This window comes from Sander lucioperca, chromosome 17 (assembly GCF_008315115.2).
Source record: "Sander lucioperca isolate FBNREF2018 chromosome 17, SLUC_FBN_1.2, whole genome shotgun sequence".
Classification (NCBI taxonomy): domain Eukaryota; kingdom Metazoa; phylum Chordata; class Actinopteri; order Perciformes; family Percidae; genus Sander; species Sander lucioperca.
Genome location: NC_050189.1, coordinates 14,114,817 through 14,142,341, shown reverse-complemented (window position 1 = coordinate 14,142,341; position 27,525 = coordinate 14,114,817). Strand labels below are relative to the sequence as shown.

At 39.8% G+C, this 27,525-nt stretch overlaps 2 protein-coding genes across 5 annotated transcripts; one reads left to right on the top strand and one right to left on the bottom strand.

Moving 5' to 3' along the window:
• The first annotated feature begins 1,816 nt into the window (after nucleotides 1-1,816).
• On the top strand, nucleotides 1,817-16,311 carry tnk1 (tyrosine kinase, non-receptor, 1). Of its 4 annotated transcripts, none has more exons than XM_031298393.2 (14): nucleotides 1,817-1,867; nucleotides 4,601-4,779; nucleotides 6,425-6,495; nucleotides 6,618-6,800; nucleotides 8,160-8,312; nucleotides 8,422-8,699; nucleotides 8,791-8,917; nucleotides 9,092-9,238; nucleotides 9,390-9,484; nucleotides 10,344-10,577; nucleotides 11,317-11,381; nucleotides 12,182-12,657; nucleotides 12,741-12,836; nucleotides 14,250-16,311. In XM_031298393.2, exons 2-14 carry the CDS (start codon nucleotides 4,617-4,619, stop codon nucleotides 14,403-14,405), a joined length of 2,244 nt encoding a protein of 747 aa, XP_031154253.1. In that variant the 5' UTR covers nucleotides 1,817-1,867; nucleotides 4,601-4,616; the 3' UTR covers nucleotides 14,406-16,311. The 4 variants fall into 4 exon arrangements, with proteins under 4 accessions (XP_031154253.1, XP_031154252.1, XP_031154255.1 ...); XM_031298392.2 differs by lacking the exon at nucleotides 1,817-1,867 and adding an exon at nucleotides 1,886-2,126; XM_031298395.2 differs by lacking the exon at nucleotides 1,817-1,867 and adding an exon at nucleotides 1,886-2,126 and having other exon boundaries at nucleotides 4,592-4,779; nucleotides 11,326-11,381.
• LOC116049045 (phospholipid scramblase 2-like) lies at nucleotides 15,945-25,965 on the bottom strand. Its single transcript, XM_031298434.2, has 8 exons — nucleotides 25,633-25,965; nucleotides 25,048-25,145; nucleotides 21,732-22,039; nucleotides 20,788-20,830; nucleotides 20,351-20,571; nucleotides 18,755-18,916; nucleotides 18,264-18,425; nucleotides 15,945-18,149 (listed from the first exon to the last, which is right to left on the bottom strand). The coding sequence occupies exons 2-8, from the start codon at nucleotides 25,058-25,060 to the stop codon at nucleotides 18,090-18,092; spliced, it is 969 nt and encodes a 322-aa protein (XP_031154294.1). The 5' UTR covers nucleotides 25,061-25,145; nucleotides 25,633-25,965; the 3' UTR covers nucleotides 15,945-18,089.
• Between the last annotated feature and the right edge of the window lie 1,560 nt (nucleotides 25,966-27,525).

The window sequence follows — 27,525 nt, the reverse complement described above, 5'->3', positions numbered from 1 at the left end:
TCTCTCATACATACATGAGCAAGAAAACATTGAACACTACTGCATTTTCCCAGCAGTGATTCATGGGCCATGTCCCCTCACCTCCAGTCTGTCTCTCAGACACGTGAAACAAGACATGGAGAGCTTCCCACACTGCAAGCTGACACTGAGGAACTTCAGCCTCAGAGATTTAAGACAGTAGAACAAGTGTAAACATCCTCCCCACACACTCCTTATTAGCCCTGTGGACTCAACTGCTCATCTAATCCTGGAAATGACAGGTTGTTGTCTAACTACTGTCTGGTGGGATGCTTTAGTAATCCGTCACCTCCATCCATCACGTCATTATTTGTGTTTATTATTTGTAGTGTTTGTTAGACTCTTGACTGTAGCATTATCAAAACCACTTCTTACAAACATAATAACCCAGATTTAGTCCTGTAATAGGTCACTCTCAATCATCTAACAAACTGTCATCTGTCTATTTAGTGTGAAATGCGTTAAACAAGTGTATGGCTCCTCTTTGTGATGTCCTTTGAATGGCTGCTCCACTGAAATCTATTGTGTGTGTTGAGTAATTCTGGAAAGCAGGCAGGGAGGAGCGACTACGGGAGAGACTGTACCAGGAAGTGCAAAGTGCAGACAGGACCTCCACAGCGCTGCCTGGTTTACATTCAAATTAACAGCCACATGAGAGGCTAAAAGAATCCTGTCAAACTTGCTTGGCAACAGCCGAGGCGTGAAAGACAGGGACAGAAACATATTGGAGTTTCCTTTTTTGACTCACGGCAGTTTCTGTTTGGTTGAGTCCAAACATACCAATTAAACATGGCCATTGGAGATAATGAATCTTGTTTACAGAAATAATTTGAAGCTCAGTCATGATTCATTCTACAGATGAGTTGATTCAACTTTATGGTCATTTTAGAAGCTGACATTTGTGGTACGGTTGAATTGCATAGCATTTGATTGAGGTGCCTCTACTCTCATTGATATGAATAGAGTAAAACAAATATTAATTCAACATCACAATAAAGGCCCCACAATTATCATAAAATTGAAAAAAAACACTGTTTCAAAAAAAGACAACATTTTACCGTACACTTTATAAAGGGAGGATTTATTGGGTTTTTGTATTTAACAAACTAAACTAAAGCTTTATTAGGTGCACCCAAAGACTGTAAAAATGAGTGTGTGTGTGTGTGTGTGTGTGTATATATACATATATATATATACTGTATAGCTTTGCTTAGATTTGGTGTAACCAAAAGACTGGCAACTGAGTGTATTGTTACACACTATAACTTGAATTAACTTGCGTATGACTATGTGTACATTTTGAAAAGAATGTGTTTAAAGCTGTAATGCTAATTTTTTAATTAAATAAATGTGTTTTAAGACCCTGCTGAATGAGGTAACAAAATGGTGATTGATCTTTTTACCCACTGAATAAAGTATTTATAATATATATATATATATATATATATATATATATATATATATATATATATATATATATATATATATTTATATAAGTATGAACTGAGTGACTGGCACGACAAAAAAATGCTGTGTTACAGTTTTTCTCCATTGTATAGGTCTACACAAATACAAATACAATTCTAAATCAACCAGGACTGAAATCTTAAGGAATGCTCCTCTAACTTCACTTTCTAGTCAAACCACATGGACACATGGTTTTTGGTAAATGGTGACCTATCTAATTATGGTGACGTATGTCATTAGGTAAAGTTATTACCTGTACAGGTCTGGCTGGCGCGTTTAAAGCTCAGGTGAGAAAAGCATAAGGAGAAAAGTCCGGAAGAGGTGTGGTCGGTGGAGTCGGCCTAACTGGAAAGAGGCGGAGAAAAGAGCTGAAAACACACAGGTAGGCCTAAATAGATCACAAACTCCAGGTAGTCGAGACTCACAGGAACATAAAAATATAAACTTCATCTTTGAGATTGGTCTATCAGGTGGTGCTTTATTTAGAGGTAGTAGGATTCAGAGAAGAGTTTTGATTTGTGGAAAAGCCCGACGTCGACGTCGCTGGAGGTTTCAATGTCAACATGGATCACTTGTCTCGGGGCGTGTGCGATTAAGAGCTAGCTGTCAACATACGGAGAACAGACTTATTTTGAACAACGGTAGGTGAAGTATCAGAGGTGATAGGCCTATCAGTTCTGTGACCGGGTTTGTAGGGACGCAGCAGTCTGGGGAAATAGTAGGCTACTAACTGTTAGGCTACTAACTGTTAGAAAGTTTTATGAACATATCAGGTTTCAAAAATTCTTAGTGAACAATTAGCAAATGTAGGCCTATTCTTAAAAACATTGCCCTAAACGTCTTTAAATTGTGTTAGCATATGTAAAAATGTCCTTTTACACAATAATTGAGAATGAATATTAATAGCAGATATCCCAAAGGACATATTGTGTGTCTTTATAGTGGGCGAATAAATAAATGAGTAGCCTACATTTACTCCAGTAGACCTACTGTACACGTTTAGGTATAACGTTTTAATGTATGCTGCTTTATTCTATTTCATCACACTCAGACGGAAATGTTATACTTTTAACTTTATACATTTATTTAACAGCGGTATTATTAGTAATTATTAGTAGCTACTTTTCAGATTTTATGTACAAAACGTGTGATGAGTTAATAAAATATGGTGTATTATTATGGATTAATCTACCATCATTAATCACCACCACCAACTACAACATGAAAATGCTGCTTAGACAGTAATCCATCACAGATACTAATCAAATAATGTAACATGTACAATAACATAACATTGTTGTGAGGGACCATTCTGCTGATTAAAGAGTACTTGTAGTCTTTATACAATAGGTGTATTTTGCTGATCATAGTTAGGTGTCACTTAAGTATGATTTTGAATGCAGTATTTTAATTTGTAGTATTGCTAATTTGATTTAAGTGGCTCAGCCAGAGGACACATGCTTCACCAGTATAAACAAAGGCTCACCAACAGAAGTGCAGTTGTACTGGATAAACAATGCTGTTGGCCATTTGAAGTTGCAGATAATGTCTTGTAAGATAAAAGTCAGGCCAGTTCAACCAGTGACTGTTCAGCTACATTAAGCTATTAACTCAATAGTGGGGCACTTGTGGTTACACATGCTATCTAGGCTGAGAGGGGTTTCCAGTAGCTGGCCAGGTTAAAGTTTGATCCCTCTGTACATAGAGAGAATGGTCACAGAGAGGTCTCTTTGTTTACCAAGCTGCATTTTTTTGCCTTTGAATTTGAATGTGACCTGCAGAGAATTGCCTCACGCTCACACACAATTTGGGTGCAAATTAATTGGGAGTTGTCCCTGGAAATGAATGCAAGCCCGGGCTTGTACCCTCTAACACTTGTTTGGTTTTTGAAGAATCAGTTGGCTGTGAGAATGAGCCAACTGACAATGTGGATGTGCTTGTTGTTTGGCATAGATGTTAATTTTTCCCAGGATAGCTGACAGGAGAATGTGAAGTCCTTCCCTGACTCATACCTGCTGGGCTGATAAGCAAGGGCTTTATGGCTGTACAACCTTCCAGTGACATAAGGAGCAGAAGCCAACACAATAATGTGTTGTGTTTTAAATTCTTCTAATTGTTTTGGCAATAAGGAAGTAAAACATCTTAACTAAATCATCCTTGTTATTGCACCCGTTACCTAGGACACTGCAATTGCTTTAATTGTCAATATTAACTATACTAAAGAAATGCAAAGTAGAAAAGAGATAGTTAAGTTTAAAGTGAAAATGATGCTCCAGTCAGTCTTACAGAGCTGTCATGCTGCTGTCAACACACGGCATTACTTCAGCAGTGACACGAATACTGTGTGAACAGAATCCTGTCTGACTGGTGCCCATAAACCACAGACAAGCTAGCGTGGCTGCCCCTGAGGTCCGAAATGAGTCGCATTACAGTTAACAGCGCTGATACTGCACATACTTGTTCATGCTTCTGAGGAAAAGACAATGTTTTTTTGTTTGATTTAGTTTATTGTCCATTCATCATCTTGTTCCTCCTTCTGTGCCTTCACTTATATGCTTCTTCTGTCATCTTACACCATTTCCCTTATCTGATTTCACTCTCATTCGGGTAGCACACTGCCTGCAAATGACACTACTTTCATGTTCTCTTGGTTTAAAAAGCCGAAAGATAGAGCAGTAGATGTTGAGAGTAAATGATTTGCCAACATGAATTCCCTCTCATAGGACACCAACAAACAACTTGTTAAAAAGTTGGCACACAGCAAAAAGCTGAACAATCCCCCTCCGGCCTCCCACACCAAGGGCTTTTTGTTAGGTCTCCATGGTAACTTAACAAGGCCCAAGTGGGAGCAAAGTTACCATTAAACAGGCTCTTTAATGAGATGAGGAAGACTCAGATAGAGCACAGGTTCATAATTGTGTCTTTTGGGTTTTGTCTTCGGGCCCCAGACTGAAAAACATGATTGAGGGCCTAATTTCTGTTCTTAATGTGAAGTGTTAATGACCAAAAACAAAATATTTAAGTTGATTTAATGTAAGAAATTTAGATGGGCAAGGAAAACTGAACAAAAAAAAAAGACTAACTCATAACTGTTGTATAACGTTGGACCCTAAAGGCAGGTCGGCCAGGTGATGCTGATGGACCAGGAAACTCAGTGGCTGTACCATCTCCTGGCCGAGGTCCAGTTGGAGAGGTTCTACCTGCGCGTCAGAGATGGCCTCAACATCAGCCGCATCGAGCACTTCAACTACGTCAAGGAGTCCGACCTGGAGCAGATAGGAATCAGCAAACCTGGTGAGCCTGATTGTCTCCTTTTGATCATCCACGCATCAATACTTATCTGTTTTCTTCTCAGACAGGCTCAGTAACTGATGTTTGGGTCAGCTCAACACAAAGAAGGGTTTAAATTGCTTCTGCTACAAAAAACATTGTCTTCTGTTTACCCACAGTAGAGTGTGTCTCTGTTAAATGTCCTTTGGATTTACAGTATTTGTCGAGCAATAGTCCAAAAACTAAAGTTTGACAAATGTATCACAGTATTTTTCTAATGCTTTCAGCCACCTCTCATGGCCTTCATCAGCAGATGCTCACTGTTAAAACATATACTTAGACTTTACTATTTCCTACTACACATTAATCACACTCGTATGTAGAGATGAGATGAATTTACTTTGGTGCATAAGTCATCAAAGCGATGTCACTTTGAGGATATCCAGTTTAGATTTGAAGGTGAAAATGAGAAATAACTTTTCTATCGCTATTTTGATCAGACATTTAAAAGCTATTAAATAAGTGTGATCAACAGCTAACTTCACCCTCGAGATTTTCATTTCCTGTCCTGCCTCCTTTAAATTCTAATATATAGTAGATCGCCAACCAGTGATTATTTGCATTATCAATTAATCTGTTGATTATTTTTTACAAATATTTCTATTATTTGTTTAGTCTGTAAAATGTCAGAAAAAAAGTGAAAATTTTCCAGAGCTTAAGGTGGCGTCTCTGATGTCAAATAAATGTTCTGCTGATCAACAAATCGATTTATGAACTGTTCATTTCAGCACTTTTATGAAGTTACTTCTGCTCCAACATCCTGTTTGATGCAGAAATCCCTCAAAACATGAAGTGGATTTCATTTACTAGCGCCCTTTAATACAATTTTAGCGATATACTGTAATGACTTTAGAATTGCTGTACCAAAGGATACATTGGTGTCATTGTTAACCCTCATGTTGTCCTCGGGTCAAATTCTTTTCTTTTTTTCAATTTTTTTAAAGAATATTTTATTTTATATTTTGGGCTTTTCCGCCTTTAATGGACAGGACAGGTGAGAAAGGGGAGAGAGAGGGGGAAGGCATGCAGGAAATCGTCACAGGTCAGAGTCAAACCCTGGACCTCTGCGTCGAAGCATAAACCTCTAAATATATGTGCGCCTGCTCTACCCACTGAACCAACCCGGCCACTTCCTTGGGTCAAATTTGACCCGTTTTCAAAGTTGTTTTTTTTTATCAGAAAAAATGGGCCATCAAAATAAGCGCAGAAAATGTCAAAATTAAAAATATCAAAAAATATTGGGAAAAGCAACAAAAAACGATGAAAAATTACGTCAAAAACACTGGGAGAAAATGCCAAAAACGGCAGAAAAACGTCAAAAAAAGCACCCAAAACATTGAAAAAGTGACAATAATGTCGGAAAAAGCGATAATAATGTTGAAAAAAAGTGACCAAAAACTTTCTTAAGAAAACTGAAAAAAGCAACTTAATCAACAAGTGTTTTTTTTATGGTTTACGGGAAAACAACACAAGGGTTAAGTACATTTTTTGGTTATAAAACAATATAATTTATTGTAGATTATAATAAAGGCTGTGATTAAACTGGGATTTTCAAATCTGACCAATGTGTTATGTTGGATATGTTCGATAACTTGTTTTTTTATTCCAGCACAAAGAAGATTATGGGCAGCTCTGAAATGCTACAAGACGAATTCACGAGGACGGCCATTGATGCCCAAGGTCTGACACATGTAGTTACTGTACATCCACTTTGTCGTAGAGTTCATATCTAATGAGAACTACATGTTATCAGGGATGGCGGTCAGTAATATGTTTTTTAATTAATTTATTGATGCATATAGATCAGTGGTCGAGGTCCGGATGGAGGGGAGCAGTGGAGCGGAGGCGGCCCGGCTCAGGAGGGTGGTAGCCGGGCTCTTCCTTGTCTGATCCAGGACAGCGAGCTGACCCTGGGAGAGAAGCTGGGCTCCGGGTCCTTTGGGGTGGTGAAGAGGGGAGAGTGGCACGCGCCTACTGGGAGAGTGGTAAGGGACAGCTTTTCTAGACTTTCTTTTACATTTGTTTTGGCATTTCTTTCTGATAGATTCTGTACAGATACAGTTAAACAGTAGAACATCCCCAAAACAATCAGCATGGAATGGTACATGGTATTTTTGATTGCTGCGGGCATACAAGTACAAATCAAATAAATGTATCTAGGGACAAAGAGAGCTGCTTTTTATTTTACTTTATTGCACATTATGGGATTTTAGAACCAGCATGAAAACACGGTGTTACAAAGTGTTGGTATAGGTGTGCAGGATGCAGTGTGTTCACAAGGACGTGAAAGGGGTCACTCGTAGTGACTAACAACCTACAGAATATAAAGCCCCTCAGAACATAGTGGAGCATTTTGCAGCTAAAGAGTCTGGTATTTCCCTCAGAATGCTGGTGGTGACCAAAACAGAGAGTGAATATTTGACTTAAATTCATCGGTTATTGCAGGTTTAAAGTCATGTGTTTACAGTGATACTCATAAGTTTATGAACCCATGCTAAAGTTGACTAAAAAGAGGAATAAAAAAATTAAATTGATCTTAATGCCTTAATTAACCTTTAAGGACACCAATTTTCTTTGTGAATGAATTATGTATCGTAAATAAATGTTCTTCCTTAAAATACAGGGGGCATAAGTAAATACACCCCTATGTTAAATTCCCATAGAGGCAGTCAGATTTTTTTTTTTTTTTTAAGGCCAGTTATTTCATGGATCCAGGATACTATCCAATCTCTATGTATGGTGAAGGGTATGTGATGATGTGGGGCTATTTTAATTTCAAAGGCCAAGGGAACTTTATCAGGATGCATAGTATCCTGGATCCATGAAATAACTGGCCTTTAAAAATAAAAATCTGCCTGCCTCTATGGGAATTTAACATAGGGGTGTACTTACTTATGCCCCCTGTATTTTAAGGAAGAACATTTATTTATTTACGAAACATTATTCATTCACAAAGAAAATTGGTGTCCTTAAAGGTTGGATTCTTCCTAATTTTTTTAATTAAGGCATTAAGATACATTTCCAAAAGATTATTTTTTTATTCCTCTTTTTAGTCAATTTTAGCATGGGTTCATAAACTTATGAGTGCCACTGTATATCACAAATTTCCTCCATTAGTCACCACTCATACTTCTGGATAGGGATAGTGAAGAATGACAAGTCAGCACTTGCTCTCAGACGGTGTTATTGTCCCGTTACACCCTATCTGACAGTCCCAAACACTGTCTGGTTTGGGACTCTAAACATGGCGCACCCTCAATGTGGAAATACAGAGGCTGGGGGTTAGAGATGTTAGATGTAGGATTGGGATTGAGCCCGTGTCTCTGTCTTTTTACTCCTCTCAGTTGCCTGTAGCAGTAAAGTCACTAAGGAGCAGCATGTCCAGGCAGACGAACACACTGACAGACTTCCTCCAAGAGGTGACCACCATGCAGTCACTGGACCACCCCAACATCATCCGACTTTATGGTGTGGTTCTCACACAGCCCCTCAAGATGGTAAGATGTGTTGTCTTTTGATGTTTAAACATGGGGATACAATATGGATCTATTCAAACTAAGATGTGTTTAGCAGCTTCAACACAATGACCTATTTTCCTTCCTCCAGGTAACAGAGCTGGCCCCCTTGGGCTCACTATACGACACCCTGCGCTCGCGTCAGTATGAGTACCCTCTGGCCCGCCTCTGGCTCTTTGCTACCCAGATCGCAGCGGGTATGGACTACCTGGAGACCAGAAGGTTCATCCACAGGGATCTGGCTGCAAGAAACGTACTGCTGGCATCCAGGGAGATGGTGAAGATCGGGGACTTTGGGCTGATGAGAGGCCTGAGCCAAGACAAGGACCACTATGTGATGTCAGCACACAGAAGGATCCCGTTTGCATGGTGAGGACTGTTGGGAAATAGGGGCGGAGGAGGAAAAAATATTTGAACATTCTCACTAGTTACATCTTTCCTTGTTGTCATCTACCTGCAGGTGTGCACCAGAGAGTCTTCGTGTCGGCTCTTTCTCCCATTCCTCAGACGTGTGGATGTTTGGCATCACCCTGTGGGAGATGTTCACCTACTGTGAGGAGCCCTGGTTCGGTCTGTCAGGCAAACAGGTACACGCTTGTCAGCCACATGTGAACATTCCCGCTTTGTTTCAGTGTTTGTATCCGTGCCAGTCTGCATATTTGTCCTCCTGTTTGGAATGTGTGTCCACGCCCTGATGCTGTTTGCTTTTGCGATATGACTCAGAGTTTTAGTATCTCTGACGTTCACTTTCTTCAATCCAGATTTTGTGGCGTGTGGAGCGGGAAGGTGAGCGTCTGGAGAAACCTCCGGATTGCCCACAAGAAATGTACAACGTCATGAGGAAGTGCTGGGCCTGCAACCCTGCTGACAGACCCAGCTTCGCCCAGCTCATCACAATGGTGGCAGAGGTCTGCAACTATGTTGTCCCTGGTGATGAAATCAGAGAGGGTCTATTGATCGAGCCTTATCAAAAGAATCTGTCTCTTAAAATGCTGATGAAATTCATGTTTTTCAGTAAATCTTTGTGTTAGGTTTCCTCACTTCTGTCTGTCTTTGCAGGCTAGACCATTGGAGGCGCAAGCAACAAGAGACTTTTCTGAATCCAGAAAACTTGCACTGGTGGCCAACGACCTTGTGACCCTCATAGACCATGGGTGGGTGAGAGAAAGGAGGGTGGGACCAAAGAGCTAAGGAAAACTTTGACCGGCACAATGGGCCTTTGTTGTGATGAAACGGGTTTAAATCAGCCTCTCAAAAATGCATTCCAGCCCTGATCTCCACCATGGAGTCCTCAAATGCTTTTGGCTTTGTTTGTTTGAACAAGTCTAGCAGCTATGAAACATAATGGATTCATGGGCAAGATGATACTGTTTGCTGTTTTTTTTATGGAAAACGTCAAGCAATACAAAAATACACCAAATACATAAAAATCAACATAAAAAAGATACTTTTTTTCATTGTGTATCAGCCTCTACGGGCCATTAAAATGATTTTAGTCAATGCATAAAACCCCAAACTAAAATTACAGTCATAAAATTTTAAGTGCTGTCTTCAAAAAATGTAATGCCAGTCAAATTTACAAAATAAACCAGTGTAAGAAGACATCATATATACCAAGAGTTAAGTCTGTTTGTATTGTTATTGCTAGTCAATCACATAATAACAGTTTCTGCAAGTCAAAGTGAGACTATGTAATCTTCAAAATGAGAAGTTATACATTATTCCTCTTACAAATGAAAAGTTTAGTTCATAAGCAATCAAACATCATTGACCAATTTAATACATTCAGGGGTTTTACTGCTGCAGCCTTACTTGGTCTGGCATGACCAGTAGCTTATAGTGGCTAACGTTAGCTCACTTAAAAGGTAGTTATTTCTGTTTAACAGGCTTATAATGAAGCTAATTCGCTGACAGTGTTTTAGCATTGACTATTATGCTGCTGTTCAGCAAAAGTTATATCCCAGTGGTCTCACTCTTTGGTTTCTAATTGAACTGTTCTCTCTCCCTGTGCAGTCTGGAGCTGTGTGAGTGGAGGGGCCAGAACCAGAGGACCCTGACAGTCGGCTGGTTTCCTGCGAGCTTTGTCACGGTGTCACTCCCTCTTGCTGCCACTGCCGGAAACTCCGGGCCCAACCCTGCTTTTTCCACCCCTAACATCTCAGCCCCGCTGAAGGGCAGCCTGCAACACTACGCGCACGGAGACATCAAACCTGAGCGCTGCTGGGGGACACCTGAGAACCTGGACGAGTCAGTTGCAGCACTCATTCATTCCTCTCTATCTCACTTAGGCTTGGTGTATTTGCTTCTTCTATGATAAATCTGGAGAGAAGCTGCTGCTCTTTGCTTCTAAAGGAAAACAAAACCTCATGTTATTGTTTTTTAGTGCACAAAGTTGTCTGCTGTCAAACTCTGGTTTGGCCAGCCTGCACGGATAAAATTAAGTATGCGATAAACTGAAACTTGCATGGCAGTAAAATGACTCAGGATTTATTGTTTAGTGACTGAGCAAAACTCAAATGATAAAGCTGTCAGGCTCTCACAAATGGCTCGTTTTTATTTCCGTAGACAGTGGCTTGAATTACCTGCAGCTAAAAATACACCATAAAACAAGAGAAACGGGCCCAAAGATACAAAGTTCATCTCTCTTGGCTGTTTTTAACAATGTCTTCAATGTGTCTTTTAGTGCATTGTAGCCTTTGTAGCTTTTCTCTTCATTTATTGACCTTTATAGAATACTACAAATTACAAAACAAAGAAAATGAGTTGTGATTTTTACTATTTTTTTGATTCTGCCTACAGTATATCATGTAGAATTCTCGAAAAAAAACATAAACTTCCATCTCAGGTCCCTGAGTCACTGAGTTTTCTTGCAGAATGCTAACAACAACAGTGTGGCGCTGAACTTTCACCTGCTGTCAGCCACTGTACTGTAGTTTGTGAGCTGAGGCTGTCAGACTAATGTGTTTCTCTGTTCTATCCTGTGGAACAGTGGCAGCGGGAGGACGGTGCCTGCCAGGGAGAAGGAGGGCTCCAATCTGCAAAGAATGGCAGGTAGGAACTAAAAATAATGGCACAATGTAGTGAGTACATCTGCGAGAGAAGATTTTATTTCAGGATAATGTTAACATCATGATATGACTAGATCTCATAATATATTATAATATTGCACTTTACATATCTTTAATGCTGTCTTTTCCTGGTCTAAAGGTTTTTTTTATTTACAAGTACATCATTAGATTCAAGTGGTTGCTAGTCTCTTCCTAAGGTCCACTTTTGATTTTATCTTTCTCATAAATCATGTCATGCATCATACTACATATTCTGCATTGCATTAAAGCATCAGAAGTCAAAATAGTGATATTTAATTTTGTCAAAATTGCTCAGCTCCAGTAATGAGCTCTATAGTCTATAAGAAAATGGCTGCCACACTTTTTACCTGTTAATACATTACCCTCACTGCTCCAAATGTATCATGCAGTCTAGAGGGTCATGCACAGTGTGTCTTCTGCAGACCATAAAAGTGTTAAGGCCTCAAAAGGTTTGACATATAGCTAATAAAGCTTTTTGTCCATTTATTTCTTTTCACATTTTATTTTAAAATGCTGTTTGTTATGCTATTGTCAGACATGAACCATCTTATTCATCCAGGAAGTAACTCAATTTATGTATTCATTCATTCTCACCAGTCTGCCCTCTAGTGGCTTTAACAGGCTCCTAGCAGTGCCCACATACACGCTGAACTAGGATCACTGTTCAATACTATTACCTTGTCCATTCCGTTTCCTCATTCATTTCACTTGACTTGTGTAATATTTCATTGTGATTTAAAGGGCTTCTCCCCGTGTCTTCAGGTATGTCTCAGAGCCTGGAGTCAGTTTTGAGCGGACACCGTCCCCGGGCTCACACAGTAGGGGCGTTCACAGTGGATCAGCAGGGCAGACTCATGTCCCCTGGGATGGCAGCTTGTAGGGTAGTGATGCAGCAGGACCCACGCCGGTTCAGCGAGGCCAGTTTAGTCCCACCTCCGCGGCCACCGCCACCCAACCTGAAACGCTTCAACATGAAACAGAGGAGGCCCGCAATCCAACCGGTCCCAGGCACCCCATGGCCTCCACAGGTGGTCCTGTCCCCTCCAGCGCAGACGCAGCCTCAACCCCAAAACCCACCGCAGCAGGGCATCGGAGGCTCCAACCTGGCTAAAATGGCCCATATGGCACGCTCAACCCCGCAGCTGGATGAGTACACGGACAACAGAGAGAGGGAACGAGTCAGATCTCGAGAGAAATTACCTAATGTGCAGAGCACAAAAGACAGTCTCACCTCACAGGTACGAGACTCATAATCCATATATCGGTTTGCTTTTTCTGTATGAAAACGTGTTCAATGGATTAACACCGACCTTCTTCTCAGGTTATGGAGGCAGTTCATGGAGTGACCATTGAAGAGGTTCATAATGCACTTCAACGAAATGACTGGAACCCAGTACGAGCTGAACAACAACTCAAGGTCAGACCAGGACATGACTGTCAACATAATGCGTACCTGTACTGTATATGTTGCAAAGTTTAGTTTGTGAAAGTGTACAAAGTGTCACTTACAAGCTACTGATGCAAGTGATTTTAATAGGACATCAGGAGACATTAAGACAAGATTTAAAAGAAAAAGCAATATATAAAGACACATTACAAAATAATAAAAACAAATAAAAAGAAATTACAGTGCAATGAGAGATACTAATAAATAGTCCTATGTTTAAGTTTATAAAATGCAATGGCAAACTTAATTTAAAAAGTACCTAATGCACTTAGCAATAGTAATCATACCCAAAAATTCACAAAAGTACAATACAAAATACAGCTTTACAGCAAGACTGCATTACCAACCGGGTGCAGGGGACCGAGAATACCCCAATTCACTGCATTTTAATTGGTTTTGGAAATGTGGACATTTGGTTAGCGAGTTTTTACCACTGAGGGTCAATACCAACACACTTGCATTAGTGGTTAATCCATCATGTAGAGGGGGCCTGTCCTGACCTTTAGTATTTTGTGCTCACATGGTGCATATTTCTAAATTATTCATATTACCACAAACTAAAGTGGCATACAGAAAACCTGGGGCCAGGTAGAGTTCATCTGGAATAGAAGTAGGTGACTGGGGATATAATGAAGCTGCCCGGTATGTAGCCTGCTGTGTTCACTGTACTCACAGTAAAGCAAACTTAGAGGCCACAGGACAGGATGGTGATGGTGGTCTTGGATAGGGCTGGGTTTTGTAAGACCCTGGAGTGCACTAAGTGCTTAATCCAGTCTGTGTTGTTTTTGTTATGCATGAAGTTAAAGCCACACCAGGTAGTTAAGCGTGATATAGATGAAAATATTATCTAAGGTCTTTACCAAGCAGAGATCTAGTCAATTTTCAAACACATTTGTTTCAAACTTTATTTCATATAGATAAACAGAACAAATCTATGTCAAGACATTGGAGTTAGATGTTCATCTTTAATGTAGACCTATCTTATACATGTATACTAATGTGTAACTTGTTTTCCCGTGTAGCTTTAATCAATCATCAATAAGGAATTTGCGTTTCATATTTTGAACACGAATATTGCGATTCTGTGATAAACTGCACTAAACACTAAAGTATGTTGCACTACAGGACATGGCCTCAACAATGATTTCACAGCAGGTGTTTTGCATGCTGATGAGAAGGCCTGCTCTGAGGTGTGTGGACAGAGGTGCAACTTGCCGGAAAGTTGCAACTTTCAGAAAGCAAATAACCAGCAGTTTTCTCTTGTTTCTCTTGTATGTCTTGTTTCCATAAAATGCTCGAGGTGTTAATGGATTTATGTATCTAGAAAATGTGTGTTTTGACTGCCACTTCTGATCCCTGTCTACTTGATTTGTGTCTCTTCAGTTGGAGCAGATGTACTCACTGAGCCTCTGCTCCAGAGATGACTGTCTGAGGATCCTCTCCAGATACCAGTGGAACCTGCAGCTGGCCAGCCGCTACCTGATCCGATGGTCTGGCGAGAGGGAGCGACCTCCAGTTAGCACAGAAAGACGAGTCTGAAGGGATTTTCTTGCTTCATCAATGCATCGATGGTTGACTTTCTTAGCAACAATTTTGGCACTTGAAGCTGCCGCATACTTCTACTGCTTTCATTGACCACCTTGATATGGGAACAGACGTGAGGTCCGGTGCATAGAAAAGTAGAAAAGTGAAGATTTTTTTGAATGTACAAACAAAAAATATTTTGTTTATTTAGCAAAAAATGAGACATTTTCCAGCACATTATGTGCTATATGCAAATAGTTTTTGTATCTTAATGCATTTGTATATATTGTATTAGAAATGATTATTTTGTTGAATAAAATAATCTGGTCTTAATGCTGAGCTGTGATAATATGAGCAGTTTAATCAGTTGGTCACTGTGTAACACCCTTTTAATTTCATGGGATTTTGTGTTTGAGTGCCCGCTGGTCTTCAGAAAGATTTAGTGTCTTAAATTGTATTACATTATTTAAATTCAAAGCCTGACATTTCCCTGAATGCAGGATCAAAGCTTAGTGGGCCTTAAACTTAATGTCTGTTTTAAGAGAGGCCATGGACTCTTGTGAGACATCAACCCAGTCACTCAGACCTTGGATATGCAGTATCCTGTTGGTCATTTCCATGTTTACTTTAAACAACATATTTGTCTATTGTATTCTTCTTAATGGGATGTGAAAACTAACAGTCGCTGACTGTATACATAGACATACTGGTGTAAATATTTCCGCAGCAGGAACCGGTTAGCACGTTTGGCTGTTAACCCAAAGGTTGGTGTTTCAAATCCACCCAGGGACGGTATTTATTTATTTATTGATCAGCTTTATGTTACCTATATGATTAAAAACAATTATACTTCTATCATGAAAATATTTAAGGATAGGAGTAGAAGAATCTCCATTCTCATCATCCAATCATGCTATTCACTGCCAAATGTGAGATTGGATGTAGGCCAATCACGGCGCACTTTTCTAATGGAAGAATAATGCTCAAACTCAGCGGGCATTTTTACTGCTTTCATCTGTCAATAACGTTAGCCAGACTAGTTGCTAAGCCACTGAATTGGTGAGAAATGTATAAGAAGAACCATTGGATTATGGGAAGACAGACAAAGCTTGAAGTATTTCCCAGAATCATTAAGGCATGGATAGACATGTACAGACATGCTCCCTTAAATACTTTGCTTGTAATTCCCGCATTTTCCCAGAGGGTGGAGCAGTATGATGTTTAATGTGACTTGAGAAGAGAAGTATCGTCTCCTTTTGTTCCATCTGAAGGGTTAGGGTTAAGATATAATCTTTAGATAAAGGAAGCTGATATTGACACCAATAAAGTTTATGTTGTATTGAGAAAGTTACCCAGTAACTTAAGTGGAGCAGAGTTTTAGTGGAACCTTTGGCTGATGTGAGAGGCGGGATTTCCCTCTAAGGCAAAGAATTTTTTCCAAGTGAAACCAGATGTTCCACATTTAGAATTTAGGTTTCCAAAGACCTTCCCAAAACCTTTCCTGGGCGATGAGTAGAGCAGAAGAACAAAAGACAACAAGACTATAACACAGCATAATATGGCAATTGTTTTATTTCTAAAGTACAGGGTATTTTTGGTGTAAAAAATGTGATTTACAAGATACAAGAAAAATGGTACAAACTTGTTTTGATATAAACAGGAAAGCAGATATAACAAATTTTTCAAAAGCAAGTTCTGCAGATAAACATCAAACTGACACAATGAATAAACATTTGCAATACATGTACTGTACATCCTTTGGCTACTTTCCTTTCCTCTTTCCTTATCAGATGTCAGACTGCACAGAGGCTGATGGTAGCAATTCAACTTACATTTTTCATTTCAATAGGCTTTATTGGCATGACGTTCGACATGTGTTGGCAAAGCACAATTATAATCATGAAAGACAATGAATGAAAATAACAAAAAAATAAGGTTATTAATGAGTTGTTTTGTTTAAAAGTGCTTAATAAACTACTGCTAACTAAAGTTCATACTAATGCAATTGTTATGTTATTATGTCTTACTACGGTTATTTAACTATCGTGTGGTGCGACAAAAGTGCAGATTGATTTGAAAAATCTGCACTGCAATGAATACAACATAACTGTGGCAACAATAATAGCAGCCATAATGTTTGATTTATTTAACTCAAGTCTATGCAAGCTTATTTACATCAAGTAGTGAGATCAATAAAAAAAATGGAAGCCTCAAAGGAAGGACTTATTACCCTGGCCTTTATATAAGACACATGTAGTTACTGACAGCGTAAGAGAGCTGTGGTCTGGATTTGAGAGCACTAGTGGCAACCAAGCCTCACAGGAGGCACACCCATGTTATGTTGCATTATAGGCAATAGGCCATTGATTTATTCATTCTAAAGCAATATAAGCTAAAACAAAAACTAAATTTCACATGACAACTTTACATTCAGGTCTCTTTCTGCTACACAAATACAGAAAGTTCATGTGTTTCCTTAAACCCACCACCGACAAGGGTTTTCAGTCAGATTAACGTTTACTAACCTCAACTTCTGCTTTTTATTTTCTTTCTATTCCTTTACTTGAATTATTCCTCCTCTTAACCTTAACCTACACTCACTTTCTCGTCTAAATCATTACCCTGGCACATGTTCAAGGCGCTGGTATCTGGAGGAATTGGAGGCTGAGGTTTGGCAGTGATGTCTGTCTCCATGGCAACCAATAAACTACAGAGGGGGCATGAGAGCATTTACACTATAGTCTATGCTACAGGGTTGTTAGATAATGTACTATGGTTTAAGAACTATAGTCTATGCTACAGGGTTGTTAGATAATGTACTAGGGTTTAAGACGGAGGGCTTCGAGGAAGAGAAAGGCTGCTGAGAGGTAGAAGAAGGAGCACTTTGGTAAATAGCCTCAGCATGTGTCAACTGCTGTGTTCACAACTCCTCTCGCTGACCCAACCACCACTTCCCTATTTAAGCTAAAAAATGACTAATGTTCAGGTTCTATATACATCTTTTGTTGAAGTATAAGATTAAAAGCCTACAGCCACATTAGCTGCTCTGAGGCTGTACTGAGGTACAGCAGTGCTTTGAGCTAAATGTCCGCATGCTAACATGCTGACAATGCTAACATGTTCCGCAGGTATTTTTTTTTTTTTACCATGTTAGGCATCATAATTTAGCTTGTTTTCATGCTAAACACAAAGTATATGCTAGCTGCTCGCACAGCTAACAATACAAGATGATCCCATAGATCCACACCAGTATTGCACTCACACTAGACCTATAAGAGTGTGCTAATAATAGATAAGCATATAATTGGGTTGAAATCCACTCTTATTTCTATTTGTGGGCACTGAAAACGACATTGAGGGGGTGATGGTGACTTTCTTTGGCAGGGATTAAATCTCAGATGGTGGTGCATTCATTCACTTCAAATAGATAAAACTACAGACTGCATGCAATGTAAAAAAAACCTTGGTAACACGGCAGCAGGTATCACTAACTGAGTTTGGATAGATATCAAAAATAATCCTTGGCAGTCATCTGGAATCAAGAGTTTATCGGCTCATTTTGGTCTGTTTGTATAAAATGATCCTGGGATTGACGCCATTTTGGCTGGAATTTGGTGAAGGCAGAATTTTAAAAAACAAAGTATATGAACAGAGAATGCATATCTGGCACTTGCTCTAATGCTGTAGTTTTCCCTTCTGTTATGAAAACACCGTGCTGCGCTGGTTGGCGTCCCCGACCTTTTCGAAGAACATGAAATCCTGCAAAGTGGCAACACAGAAGGAAATTAATTTATCCCGATTAGACCAGGGCAGCAAATATACAAAAAATAAAATTGGTGTTATTCATATACAATACTTCAAATATGGTCTTACAATGAGGAAGCAGGCTCCCATGAGCACAGCTTTCATCTTCACGTCCAGGTCCAGCGGGAACTGGATGCCAAAGTTGTCCGCGTCTGTGAAGACTTCCTTCAAAAGGCCGGTCCACTGCTTGCTGATGCGACCAATGGGCGTGTCACCATCTTTGCTCTTCAGCTACAGAGCAATAAGTACAGCAATGTTTATAAGACGTTTTATCAAATATACTGTGAAGTCATCATGTTTAGGCGTTTTCAAAATGCCAAACTTGAACTGGAATGGTTCACTTAAAGAAATAGTTTGACATTTTGGGAATTACGCTCATTAACTTTCTTGCCGAGAGTTAGATGAGAAGACACTCTGATATCTGTAGGATGAATAGGAAGCTACAACCAGCAGGTGATAAGCTGAGCTTAGCATAAAGACTGGAAACAGGGGGAATCAGCAAGCCTGGCTAGATATGAGCGTGGTATTGACCTTCTTCTAACACATCGATCTGACCTCACCTCAAAGTTGACATCCCCACAGCAGTTGCAGGCAAAGCAGGGCCCCTCCAGTTTCATCAAGGTCTCCTTGTTGGCTCCCTGGATGGAAAACTTTGGCAGGCAAGGGTGCCAGTCCTGTTTGACATAGCCTATGGTGGTGCCTGGCGGCGCCTGGACCTCCATCTGTTGGTCACATACAAAATTACATACACATACTAACATGCCACTAAATTTTATAAAATCATCCCAGAGAGCTTAAAATCTGTCCCCATCCTGTGACGCTGACAGCTATAAATAAAAACCACGGGGTTAGTTAACAGGATTGATAAGTGAACCTCTGACTGCTCCATTGTGGCACCACATAACAAAGGTAATACATCTCACATGGCTCCTGTCTGGCCAGTAAACAGAACGGCAGTATGTGAGAGTGTAGCAGCTTGGGTTCGGGCCAATAGGATGGTACTGTAGCCAGATTGCTAACGATGTGATTAAAGAGGTGGAGGGATGGAAGAGGATCGGGGGAGTCAAGGAGAGATAGTTTGGACAAACAAAGGGCCATTCATAGTCTCAACAAACCCCTGCCTGAACGCCACTCAGCAACTCAACAGTAACAAGGCGAAGGGAGGAAAGACAAGCCTCTAAATATGAGCCACTGAGAGCAATGAGACTACTGATTGTTATGCTTATCGGAGCAAAAAGGTTTTATCAGTGGAATTATTTTTAATGCTGTTTTAATGCTTGGCTGGAGTAAAAACCACACAAATCCATTTCAAAATCCACTGTTAAAGGGATGCTTTGCTTATGTACTTTGATTGGTATCTAGATATGCAAATAGTTTTGGATTTATTTGCCCAGATATTGAAATGTCCACTTCAACAACATCTCTTTGCAGAAACAATGACCTTACACACCACATCAACAGTTTTCATAGGGACTATTTGTTCAGTAGAAAGTAGTTTGTGTTAAAACTGATTATCCAGAGTAACCAGGACATTGTTTCTGGAAACACATTTAAAAAATAAAATTCCCAATGCTATCAGCACCACAATAAACAATCAACAGTAATACACACTGTATTGAGGTGGCAGAAGAAATCTCAGAGACAGATATCTCAGAATCTGGACAAATGAAACCAAGAAACAGCTCTTTAAAAAGGATAAGGCTGGGGATACTCTTTATTGTTGTTCTAAATCCCAATTTAGCACTTCAATTTTTTGCTTTGGTTGTTTCTATTTCCTTTTTTCGAGAAGCACTCTGTTAACTTTATTTCTAAAAGCCCCCCCCTCCCAAAAGAGTATTATTGTTATGTCCTAATCAGTAAAGCTAAACTATGAAATCAACTGCTTTCGCAAGTTGATAGTTCCTTCTTCTCCATCAGAAACTTTTCAGACAATCAATATGGTTAAATATTAACATATTAATAAGTGAACATATTATCTTGGAACACTTAGGGCAAATATTAGGACACAAATATCAGGGTGTTTATCCACAAGCAGAGTGAGTGCTCAGGGCGAGCTGAATGAAATGAATTGGTACAATATTAGTCTTGGTGTGGTAAATCAATAGAATATGAGGCTATAAAAACTGTTTTTGAGACCCCCACACACACACACAGACCTCTTGCAGGCAGCAGGGACACCAGCAGGAGACGCAGCGGAAAGGCCGTATGAGACGGATGACCTCCGTGTCCATGTTGTCCTTGATCTTCATGTCGAAGCTGCGCAGCGAGCCGCAGCAGTTCCTGGTGCAGCAGTCGTTCTTCTCTTTGGCCTTGTAGATCTTTTGGCCCAGACTGTTCTTTATCTCGTACTGGTTGTTGGTCTCAAACCCGATGAATGCTGGGATGTGAGAAAGGAAAATGGGTGGAAACGGTAAATAATAAAGTGTAGATAAGTAAAGAATTCCCAGGACAGATGTCATTTTACCATTTTGATTAATGAGAGGTGTAAAGGTCGCCGGGGCACCATAAACTGACAAACTGCTGATGGTTATTTGCTGCTTTCAAAGTGGCGATGAGTGCAGATATGACTGGATGAACAAGTAACAGGCCTTACCTTCTAGGAGTTCCACTTTTTGATGGATCAGGATCTGGTCAATCTAAAACCACAAGGGGGAACAGTGAACAGTTTATCACTGCAACATATATCCATCTGAATGTCTGAAAGTCTTATTCCTCTAGAAACAAGCGGAAAAGCAGCAAACACAAGGGGACTATTTCACTTTTTTGCAATGCAAAGCAACTTACTACATATCATAAAACCATATCTCGATGCTGGAGTATAGAAAGAGTTATTTGTTTGAACTCTATTTGAATAAAAGTAAATGTTGATCCTCATATGTGCACAAAGAAAACCTATTGAGTTGCTGTTTTTAAGAAAGAACCACGTTGAATATGACCTTTACAAGTTAAAAGGCTGTGATGACTGTGGTCTTACTACATTGTTTTAAATGGAAAAATGCACAAACTAAAGCCAAATTACTACTTTTTTTCACTCACTGACTATCCACTGTAATTGGCTCCAATTTCTGAGGCAAAGCAGACACTTTCACTCTGTAATGGATTTTAATTCAGCTGTAGAGATGTGCAATCAACGAAGCAGTACACGTACATTAATGGTAAGTCAATTACAGTAACAGAAGAAAATGTAGTTGCGTGAATCTTTGTCTACATTTTATGGCTATTTTCACGTTTTATTTCACGTAACGTGTGAAAGATAGGAAAATTAGGAATTTAATTTAATTCATGCATTTCAATGTTCTAGACTGGTACCCAATTGCTGACAGTAGCTTTGTTGGGTGCTACACTACACACCTCAAGTGTAGCTTTTTATTGTTCATTTCTATGAGTCAACTGAAGTTGTCATTATCAGCCAGCTGCACAATCGGAAACAAAGAGGGAGCAAAATCCAGAAGTGAAGGAGTGGTGCGTAAATCATCCATCTAAGCCTCAACTGACTGCACAGGCTATGCAGATCTTTCTTTGATTACTCTATCCTACCTGTGTGAGGTACTCGAGCCCTGGTGGGACACCAACAGGAACCACAGCTGGAGACCCAGCTGGAGCCAGCGCAATCCCTCCCGGAGGGGCACCATACTCCGGTCCTGGAACTGGAACTGGGCCTGGGCCGACCGCACCAGGCTGATACATGATAGGAGCTTGGGCTGGACTGTAGCCCATGTTGAAGCCTGGTGGAGGGGCTTGACTGGGGTCTCCGTACCCCCCCTGAGGAACTGGATAAGGGGCTACGGACTGGCCGCCTTGCTGAGGCATTGGGTAGGGTGAGTGGCTGTAAGAGCCTGGGTAACCTGAAAAAAAGACGTCATCACATCATATTAGTTCAAACATCATCTTGTACAGGCTTATTCTTTTATTTGACTGAATTTGTACAAGACTATTGATTATAATAGCTACACACAGAGGAGTTCTTCACAGTACAAAACCAGATGGCTTTCAAACTGGAAGGACTCAAGTTCATTTAACCATTACACATAATATTATGTTTAATGGGTAAAATTAACCACAATTTACATATAATATAAAAAAAATAACTCACAATAAAACTTAAACAATAAAAAGGAATTAAAACATCTATAATACACAATACAAAACAACAAACATTTAGGTAAAAAGGAAAGAAAAAAAAAAAAAAAGAAAAACTGGAATTGTGATCAGATGTCTCAGCCAAGTTCAGCCAACTTCTTACCTTTCATTAAGATAAAAAAAAAAGTAATATTGCAAAAGACAAACATTCAGCTCATCGTTGCGCCTCAGTGACACAGACGGAGGAAGTCATGATCTGTGTTTGTATGGCTGATCGCAGCTGCTCTGTGCTCCTAAGTGAGTGTGGGTGTGTTTACTGTGGATCATCCTGCTTTTCCCTGCTGGGACAGCAGAGCCAATAAGCTACTTATTATCTGAACCACAGAGGAGATTGGAAGCACTTTTACAAGGGAGCTAATTATAAGCCAATACCGGACTATGCTATATAGTAATAGCCCTGGTGATTTTCTCTTGTTTTTCATCACCTTTTCATGGTGAGTACTAAATGGGGCTTTTAAACAGTACAGTTACTTGACAACGGTCTTTATTCGGGCATGAATTCAACAGCTTCAGGCTCTTATCTAAGCAGAGCAAACTACACTAAACAGTAAGGTTTTCAACTGGCAATTTACAGCAGGGACTTCAGTTTTAGTAGCAGCCTGAATGCTTAATATCATCTCATATGAATAAAGTCTTCATTTAAACATGACATACAACATAACTTTGTTTCTACTTGTTTGTATGTTTATGTTTAAACTGCAAGTCTGGCTTCATAATAAAAGATAGGACTTTCCCCTGTCATTCTGAAGTTTAAGCAGCAACGGCACTTCAACACCTGCTGATGACAGAAGCATCTTCAAAACATGTTTTTAAAAAGGCTAATAGAAGACTATGTTTGGTTCAAGAGAGTTTAAAGCAATTAGAGAATGCCAAATTACTCACTCAATACACTGTCCTTAACACTTAGTTTATCACAATATGTTGATTGTGAAGAAAATAGCTTAGGCTAAATGGCAATAAAGGAAGTGGGTGCGCTGTCTGTCATGTGTTTAATCACTGACAGATGTCTGCAAAGTAGCGTCACCACAGAATTTCTCTCAGAGAGGGCAGTTTGGACATTTCCACAAGTTTCACACTAATAATAATCCTTCCTCTCTCTTTCTGCTAGTCAGATCAAGCCTATCAAAAAGGTAGCCTACCTCTCATTTTAGATTGTTCATCCACATAATGCACTGGATTGGTCACTTTGCCGAATCATCTTATGGAGCTCAGCGCAAATTCTTTCAGGAAGACTTCTAAATAACTTCAATCACCACGGTCTCTTCCTAAAACTATTCAGCTGTTAAGAGGCATTCACTTTTCAGTAAACCAACCACAATTGGCCACGAAATTCATGATCCAATCACAGCATGACATCCTGCTTTAAATGTCTTCTCTCCTTGCTATCAGCGGTCTTTTCAGGCAAACGTGCAACCCTCCTCCTCCCCTTCCACCTCTGGTCATCGTCAACCACTGCAACCTGAGTCCCTTTCCGGCAGACAGCTCCTTCGTTCGGTCTCTGTGTTCCTTCTCCACCATCGCCAGTGTCTAGGCCCCATCAGGGGAAATATGTCTGGCTTCTCTACCCAAATTAAAATATTTTTCCTAATCCCCAAAGACTCCGTACATTTCATATTACGCTTATGTATTACACATCTTTGCATATCTGCAACGAAAGTCTCTCCAGATTGAAATGTCTTGATGAAGTTGCTGAGTCATTTCTTTTAACTATTAGGCTGACAAAACGCATTTTTTGTCCTTTAAAACGAAATGTGAAAGATCATTCTTGTGATGTTTATCCTCATATGTAACTATAGCGTAAAACTGAAAAGATTTTTCAGGCAAAAGTGCAAAACATTCTCTGGTTCCAGCTTCTCAAATGTGAGAATCTTCTGCTTCTCTGTTTTATATTATTGTAAATTAAATACCGAGTCGCAGTATGCACTTAAATGTAAAGCTTATTGAGTTTACTTGTAATAAAATGTCATAGTGTTGTCACAGTGTCACTAGTGTTGAGTCATAGAGGATCTGTGTTTCATAACTGACCAAACTGGTTTTTGATGGCATGGCAGGACAGTCCATCCACCACTAGCTGGAATAGAGTTTTAAAGCTCAACTGATGCGGTTAAATCTCAAAACAAAACATGGATTACAGTCAGAAATACTTTCTATCAAGCACCTGAAACCAAAAGGGGGGCCCGAGTAACGTTGTCGGTGAACTTTGAGGCTTGTTGTTGCCCCACCTCTTTCCACATTCCTTTTTCTACTTGCAGGAAACAAACCCAAATTTTAAAGCAGTGAAATCGCAGGAAGGCAGCCCTCACGCACACAGCCATTGCCCACACAATGGTACCTTTCACCTCTTAAACTGTTTTTTCCATCCAGAGGGAGGCTGTACCAACGGGCGAAATGTGTTTCCCCTTAAAGATAATGCAAGCATTTCTGTCAGATTTCACCACCTTGGGGAGGACAGCATTTCTTAAGGAGAGCATGTCACTTCACAGTGATGCTCAGTCAACAGGAATGTCTAATGGAAACTTTGAGATGCAAGAGCCTTATCATTTCAACAATGGCAACAAAATAATAGAGGAAACCGTTAAGGAAGTGTTAAAGCAAATGTATTAAACAAATCACCATCAAAGCTCCTAATTCTTCTCGTTTTCTGTGTAATAGTCAAACTAAGGATGGAAATCATCTAGTTGTTTTTCCACTTTCCTAGTTGTCAGCCACTTACCAGGAGCAGACATGGCGAGGGGCTGGATGAAACCTTTCTGGGCACGGAGTGAAAGGAAGTCACACTTCTGGCTCCACTCCCAGGGTCTCTATGGGAAACTGGAGGAATGAAAGGGACAGAGGGTGTGATAAAAGGGAAGGGGGTAGCACAGAAACAGAAAGTGACGATGACAAAAAGAGTCCAACAACATTTAGCCTCAATCACATATGTGGAGTGACTTCTATTATCCTATAATCATGTGTGTTGTTGGTCACCACACCACAATGGTGTAGTATGTGGATGTAGGCTAACCAACATGTTTTAGCATAAGCAGGGCTGGCTATGAATTTTCCACTGATCCACTGTTGCTAGATAAAGCAATATTTCCGGATAAAAACAAAGTTGAAACACAGCTACAAATCCGTCAAACTGATCAGGAATACATTTTTCTAAAAGCCTCCTTTACAAATGTTCGCAGTATAACATATATGGTGGCTATATCTATGCCTTATGTAGCCTACACGGTGTCTGGTAAATCCTGATAAGACCCCTCTAATCCTTGCCATACAAGGGGAAAGAAAACCGAAAATGACGCAAAAAACTCACCTCTCTGACAGCAGATATCTTCTCGGTCCCAGCTAGAAAAATTACATTGAAAACTAATTTATTGAAGAAAAGGAAAAAGGCTCATGCATGGAGCCAAGTAGGCGTTTTTTATCGTCTTCTACCTAACCTGTTTCTCGTCGCTGCGTTGTTTCTGTCACTCCTCCCTGTCGTCAATACTTACTCATATCCTCCTCCCCTTTCAGAGTCATACGACCTTTATTAAGGGTTCCGTGTGAGAACACAAGGAGTAAGCTATGTATCATCCGGTTGGCGGAAACTGGAAACTATTTGTAAAATATATTGTTTCTATTTGTTCTAGTATCATGTTGGCTGTCACATACGAGGACTTGCGCCAAAAAAACATATTATTTTAGTACATGCAGCAACAGCAGAGAGGACCACCAGAGGGAGCCAATACCTCAGTATTGACAGGCACATCTGTCACTATGGTCAGGACATTCAACTTTCGTGACCTGGCTCAGGTGGTCATAACAAAGAAGGAGACAACACCATGTTAAATATTTAAACAATATTTTATTAAACCAATTTTAACCAAATTAGACAAAAAATAACTATATACAGAATGAGATGTAGAAATCAGTGGTGTAGGTTGTGCATGCGTGAAACGGGTGAGTGCCTACCTGAAAACTGTAAGGTAGGCTAATAGTAGTAGTAGTAGTAGTAGTAGTAGTCGTTTGTTGTAGCCTATTTAGGCTACTTAAAGTTACTTAAATGTAGTTACTTTCCACTGCTGACTCCAACTAAATGAAATTGAAACTATACTACATTAATCTAAACATAAATTAAAACCATGTTAACCAAGCTAAAATAAACTCATCTTAATTAAACAAATTAGCTAACATTATAACGTTTGACAACTAAACTGAATTTAACTAGCCAAAAAGGCTAAAACTGATATCCCGCCATGTTTCCTTTTTCCATTGTATATACAGTCTATGATTGTAAACTAAACTGAATTAAACCATATAACATATACTCTAAACTAAGAGCATTGACTAAACGAATGCAACCAAATTAAATTTAAAATGACATTAAACATGCACAGATTTATTTTTAAATGTGATGTGAAATGTGTGGAAGGGTAACATTAGCTAGTAATGTTAGCCATACAGTTATCAACCGGTAGTACAGTTATTTCTTTTACTGCACAGCCTCTACATTCTGTCTGTCAGTGTTTCTGTGAACAACACAAACTTTATGGCTGAATTGACATTACATTTCTGGACAAATTTACTCTGACAAATGTTTAGTTTATTTATCATAATTTCTAAGGTTGCTCACATTTGTGGAGGGAGCAGTCCTTGTCTAGTCTATATTTGGCAACTGCTACAATGCCTGCTACTTATAGGGCACTGGACTGGGGCGGGGTATGAGATTCAGCACACACACACACACACACACACACACACACACACACAGAGAGAGAGAGAGAGAGAGAGAGAGAACACACACAGCCATAAATCAGTAAATCCTGTCCGTGCAAACAGACAAATATAGGTGGATGAAGCCCACTTTCTTTCATATACTCATGAAGACTTATATACTTATATATATATATATATATATATACGACTATATTCATTTCCAAACCTTAACTGTGACTGAAAGTAGTAACCCTAAATAAACTTTCACCACACATAAGAAGCTAAGAGCATAAGAGCTTAACATCACCAAGACCAAGGAACTGTGTTGCCATAGGGGCCGACTGCTTGATACTCCTCATCCACTATCCACACCATTGAGACTGGAAGGGCAAGTAGTGGAACAGGTTGAAAGTTTCAAGTACCTTGGCACTTTGATTGACCACCGTCACACCTTCACCCTGCATGTTGACACAATTTACAAAAAGGCCTAACAGCGCATGTGTCTTCT